Raw genomic sequence first — 5963 nt, 5'->3', positions numbered from 1 at the left:
CCTCCCTAACCACTAGACCACAGCCTCAAGTGCTACATCTACTTGTTTTTTAAACCCCTCCAGGGATGGTGACTCTACCACGCCCCTGGGCAGCCCGTTCCAGTGCCTGACCACTCTCTCAGTGAAAAAATTCTTCCTAATATCCAGTTGAAACCTTCCCTGGCACAACTGAAGCCCATTTCCTCTTATCCTACAGCTACTTACTTGGGAGAAGAGACCAACACCCACCTCACTCCAACCTCCTTTCAGAGAACAAAGTGGTCTCCCCTCAGCCTCCTCTTCTCCAGACTAAACAATCCCAGTTCCCTCAGCTGCTCCTCATAAGACCTGTTCCCCAGAATCCTCACCAGCCTCGTTGCCCTTCACTGGACCTGCTCTGGCACCTCCATGTCCTTCTTATCCTGTGGTGCCCAAAACTGAACCCAGTACTCAAAGTGTAGCTTCAGCAGTGCTGAGTCCAGGGCCATGATCACCTCCCTACCCCTGCTGGTCACACCACTTCTGATCCAGGCCAGGATGCTGGTGGCCTTCTTGGCCACCTGGTCCCACTGCTGGCTCATGTTCAGTCCCTGCCCACCAGCACCCCCAGGTCCTTTTCCACCAGGCACTTTCCAGCCACTGCTCCCCAAGCCTGGAGCATTGCCTGGGGCTGTTGTGACCCAAGTGCAGGACCTGAAGGTGAGATTGGGTTTTACAGATGTGAGGAATTCCTTCCAAATGCTCTAATTCTTTACCTGAGAAATGCAACTATGAAGAATGAAATTGGGGAAATGCTAGGCAGCCAACTCATGCCAAACACAAAAAGAAAGTCATTGTACAAATCTAACTAGTTCTGAACTATCTGGCTGTAATGCTGATGTTTAACTTTACAAAAGCACACACAGACATGTTATAGTAGCTGGAAGCTCTTCACTTCTAGCTCAAATAAGTGAGCTTGAAAATCATGTCTGTCTGCAGTCTTTCAGCAAGTCCTACAAGATCACCAGCTTGCTTGTTGCTAATTTCCCCAGAGGAAGTTAGAGATGCTTAATGATACTGAAATGACACAGGTCAAGTCTCACTAATTTTAGAGATCAATAAAATTACCCTCCTGGTAATACATGACAGAAACATAACATCCAGCAAGCAAGGCAGAGTTCTCATTCTTGTTCAGAATGTTCTTAATAGCATACACAGGAGGGTACATGTTTCAACAGCACCCTCAGTCACTGTGCAGAGCTTATTTTCCTAAAAAAAATTTGGGTCTAGCTTCAAGTCTCACTAATTTTAGAGATCAATAAAATTACCCTCCTGGTAATACATGACAGAAACATAACATCCAGCAAGCAAGGCAGAGTTCTCATTCTTGTTCAGAATGTTCTTAATAGCATACACAGGAGGGTACATGTTTCAACAGCACCCTCAGTCACTGTGCAGAGCTTATTTTCCTAAAAAAAATTTGGGTCTAGCTGTGCTTACCAACAGCACCCTCAGTCACTGTGCAGAGCCTATTTTCCTAAAAAAATTTGGGTCTAGCTGTGCTTACCTTGACAACATCATATCGGGCCACATCTGGATCTGGCTTGTTTTCATCCTTTGATTTTTTATCTTCAGTCTTCTCTGTTCCATTTAATTCTTCTTCTTCCTCCTCCTCTTCCTCCTCATTGCTGGGGACAAATGGGAAGGTGGCCATCCCTTGGTACCATGAGAAAGTCCAGTCAAGGTATCTCTACAAGAAGAGTAAAAGCACATAAAATTTTCACAAAGAAACCATGGAGGATAAAAAATATTGAAGAATGCCTTTGATCACAGAAGGCTTTATTGATTCCCACCTAACCCCAGGAACACAAAGGGTATTCCAAACATCTACAAGCAGATTGCAACGTTTCTTCAGGGAAGTGGTTTTAACCTATTACCCATGTGCCCTTGGGAAACAATGAAAATCAGTTAGTGTGAGGGGAATTAAATTCACTAGACAGGTAACAGAAATGCAGCTTGACTGGAAAACGTTGAAGATAAATAAACCACCAAGGCTGAACTGGAATATGGAATTTATTAGCTGCATTTGTATTTCTGGACCTGTGTAGAACATAGGTCACAAATAAGACTGAGTGGTGGTATAAAAATTGGTAGGTTAAAATACAGACTACGTGGTGTAGTTGTTCATGTTTGTTTGGCTTTTGTTTGAATACCCCTCAGCTTCAGCAAATAAAAAACCCCAACCCTTTTTTGTTCACAGCTAATGACAGTGTCAGATGCTGTCAAGTTCTAGGGCAATACTGCAATAAATGAGCTTTCAACTCTTCAGAGAGGGGATTGCTCCCATAGCAGACCTACTTTCTCCAAAATGTTTTAGAGTATAAAAGACAGTCAAATTAAATGCTCACACTATTTAATAACTGCTTTAAAATTTCCATTTTCTGAACTGGCCATCAGAAATAATACCACATTAGGCAGAAAAGAAGTGGCAGACTTCAGCTAAACCCTGAGCTGTTTGGAATATTTTCAAGTGCAAGTGCAAAGGAGGCAGAAGTTATTATCAGTCAGTTTAGGAAAAAAAAAGGCAAATAAAACCCCAAAGCATCACTAAACTAAGTTGGGGAGTGAAGGATATGGTCAGAAGAGACCTGACTTTAGGGGAATGAAGCTGTGAGTCCATCTGGAACAGAGTTTGGGACTATAGCCTTCCTTCCAGCAAGAGAAGGAAAAGCACAAGATAAGAGCATCTGAGCCTTCAAAGGAAGCAAAGAGAAAGGTGCTTCCTTCCCACAGCCACTGAAGAATGACTAAAGCCTTCAGACAGCAGCATTTCTGTGTGCTGAACTTCTGTGTTTCTAGTGGGGATAAATCCTGTTTGTCTTGCAGATCCTGGATCAAAAGGTCAGACTTCCAGCCCTGTCCCTTTCTCAGAGACTTTTTGAAACTCAGCAGGATGAGACTCCAGGAAGGACTCTCCAAATGACAAAAATATACTGGCACAGCACTCACAGTGCTGCTTTTGGCATCAGGAGAAGTCAGTGATCCCCACTTACACAAGACACCAGCTTTGATCTGAGAATCAGAGCACTGCAGACAGTTACAAACCAAAGTAATATCAGAAGAAAGAAAAATCCATTAAGAGGCTGATTCATTGCATTAATTACCTATTATGGGTGGGTAGGACTCATCTAGCAGGACATCATTAGGCTCATAGCTTAGAAAAGGAAAAAGATGTGGATAAAGCTACTTAGTCCTTCATTTCTCTTGCCTCCCCTCTAGGGATAGCTCTGAAGGCCTGAAAGAAGCTGAAGGGGGCTTCTTGAGATTTACCCACTCTGAGATCTACCAGCAACCCCTTTGCAGTCTGACACAGGAGCAGCTCTCATGGAAGGAACTTGAAACACAGCCCACAGCACGCTTTGCATATGATGGACTGCTTCTGTACAACCAGAAAGACATCTTCATCTTGCTGCTCAGGGCTCTTTGAACACCCAAAGGAAGTTTCAAGCTTCTAACACGGGAAAAAGCATTAAGGAGAAAATAGACACATGAGAAGGTGAAATTAGGTATTTATCAGTGTAAGAACAGCAAAAAATGGATGAGAAAAGAAGAAACTAGCATCCTTATGAAGCATAAGGGAAGGCAGGGAGAGTAATTAACCTGTTTAGAAAGAGGAAAACCACAAAACAAGAAGCTAGCAACATATGAGGCCATATTAAAAACCCCTGAATTGTACACACATATCAGTAGTGACCTGATGTAGATTGTAAAGACGTCAAAAGGAAAAGAACCTCAGCAACCTGCACCAAATTTAATCATGGGGCAGGGCTAATTCAAACAGGAGAAAAGATGCCTGAATCCCTCAAACTGGGGTAATGCTCTCCCTTGCCTGTCCCAAAGCACAGCACTGGCATCCTATTGACCATGAAAAGCTAACCCACCCCACAAGCCTTTGTTCAGGCTACTTACCATGTCTCCTCATTCCAGCTCCTGCGAGCAGCTCAGCATGAAATCAAAGCCAAGTGCTTAATGAGTGTCTCACCTCATCCTCCAGTGACACCAGCAGAGCCCGGAGAGCACCAACAGATGCTGCCATGACATTGTCCACTGCATCATCCAGGGAGAAGCGGAGCAAGAAGAGGAACCCAGCATCCAGCAGCAGGCGCAGGACGCTGCCCTTCAAGGAGGAAGCAAACTCCCCAGCCCTGGCCTGAAACAGCACCCACAGAGCCACTCTTAAAGCTGTCCCACCTCACCTGAGCACATCTCAACATTCCCCACCTCTGCCTCTTCCCATTTCTACTGGAAAGCAGCTGAATTGTGTGCAGGGTTGGTTTTTTTTTCCTTTATTTTCTCCTCTTTTTATTCCACAGGCACACAACTACAGTTCCTTAATTCAAGAAACCTTTCTAAAGTCTGGATCCATTTTCTGACTTCATCCTGTTCTGCCCCATCATTCTTCTCAAAACCAGAATACTACTTCTTCTCTGCCATTGGAGGAAAGGTGAGCACTTCCCCTAAGAGTTAGGTGGAAATGTGCACAGGAGTAAATATTCATTTTGCTTTATGCTATTGGCACATAGCTCTACAAGTACACTGATCCATTCTCACCTTCTACAGAAAAAAAGACATCATGAGGCTGGCTCAGACAGCAAGACTGAAACAGTCATTGCCAAAGATAGGCTTTGTCACAAAAGTAACACCAAAAAAAGTAACTTGTGTCCAAAGCAACAACAGAACTGAAGTTGCAGCACTGCTCCTGAACAACACCTGGAAGTGCCTCCCTCAGGAGAAACCTGAAACTGAGTTTGTTGTGTCCCAACACTTAACTTTTCTAACAGTAAGGAGATCCTCAGTGAAAAAGAATGCCCTGCTGGTGATTCTGCTCACCTTCATTGAATACAGAAACAAAATGAGTACCAGAGAAACTGGGCCCTGATCTACCTTGAATTATGGGGAGGAATTCCATGGAGAGGGACTTACCTTCTGCACAATACGACCCAGGACCTGTAGAGCCAGTGTCCTCTGCTGAATAACTTGGCTGCGAGACAGATGAAAGAGCTCTTGGAGAGAATACCCAGCCCTCTAAATGGGGAGGAGAAAAAACAAACAAAAAACAAATAGCAAACCCAAAACACCCTCCCTCAAAAAAAACCCCTCAGCTCTAGGTAAAAACAGGCTCCTTAAAATAACTGTAGAATACTGCATAATGGGGAATAAACCCCAATGCAATGTTGTTTGCTGCTTTGTGGCAATGATAAATGAGATTCTAATAACTGATGCAACATGAGAAAATGGAACTTCTTAAGAAAAGCACGAACATGCACCTTCTTCCAACACTGCAGACCTTTAGTGGCATTGAAGAGAAGAAGTATTAATGGAGTTTTCTGCAAGTAAAGCATTTAATGCATGCAGACCCAACTTGTTTTCAAGAGTTCAGTTCAAAAGAAAATCACCCCTCCACATTTTCCTTAGTTTTTTGTCACTAAAAAAACACTTGACACAAAGGGAATGTGTGGAACCCAGACAATGGAAAAGGGTGTGCCCTTTCTACTATATTACACCCACCTCTGCCTCTTCTCCATGGTGATGCAGGCCTAGATGTGTTGGTAAATCAGCATCTGCAGGAATCAGTTCTCCTTTTAAGCTGAACCGAGCTTGCATCCCCTACAACAAAAGGGCAGAGGGAGAAGAAGATCACTTCTGTTGTTCTCCACTTCATTCATTGCTTAAAACACCCCTTCTTACATCTACTGCTGGAAGATGACAGCTCAGTAACTCCCCAGGTCAGGCCTCAAATCCTGAAAAAAATTTACTCCCCTCTTTCCTTTTTTCTTACCTTTCAGAGCCTTTCTTTAGTTTACAGTTGATAGACTTTCACTTCCAAGCTCTCTTGAGCACTACAGACTGAACTGACCACCTATCATCCCACCCTGTAGAGAAACTGGGGGATCTCTCAGTCTGATGAAATCTTACAGACCAAGTACCCAGAGGACTAGTTTTTG

At 43.7% G+C, this 5963-nt stretch overlaps 1 protein-coding gene across 1 annotated transcript in view; it reads right to left on the bottom strand.

The window, feature by feature from the left end:
• The window catches only part of RPAP1 (RNA polymerase II associated protein 1), a gene marked incomplete at its 5' end in the record, with an annotated part of 34256 nt that overhangs the window by 18376 nt on the left and 9917 nt on the right, over positions 1-5963 (bottom strand). The window contains 4 exons of the mRNA XM_008941607.1: positions 1526-1708; positions 4001-4168; positions 4942-5043; positions 5527-5625. Of these exons, the coding sequence (XP_008939855.1) occupies positions 1526-1708; positions 4001-4168; positions 4942-5043; positions 5527-5625 (552 nt within the window). The remainder of the gene's footprint in view (positions 1-1525; positions 1709-4000; positions 4169-4941; positions 5044-5526; positions 5626-5963) is intronic.

Source organism: Merops nubicus, unplaced genomic scaffold, assembly GCF_000691845.1.
Source record: "Merops nubicus isolate BGI_N331 unplaced genomic scaffold, ASM69184v1 scaffold836, whole genome shotgun sequence".
Taxonomy (NCBI): Eukaryota; Metazoa; Chordata; class Aves; order Coraciiformes; family Meropidae; genus Merops; species Merops nubicus.
This window is presented reverse-complemented; position numbering and strand designations above follow the sequence as displayed.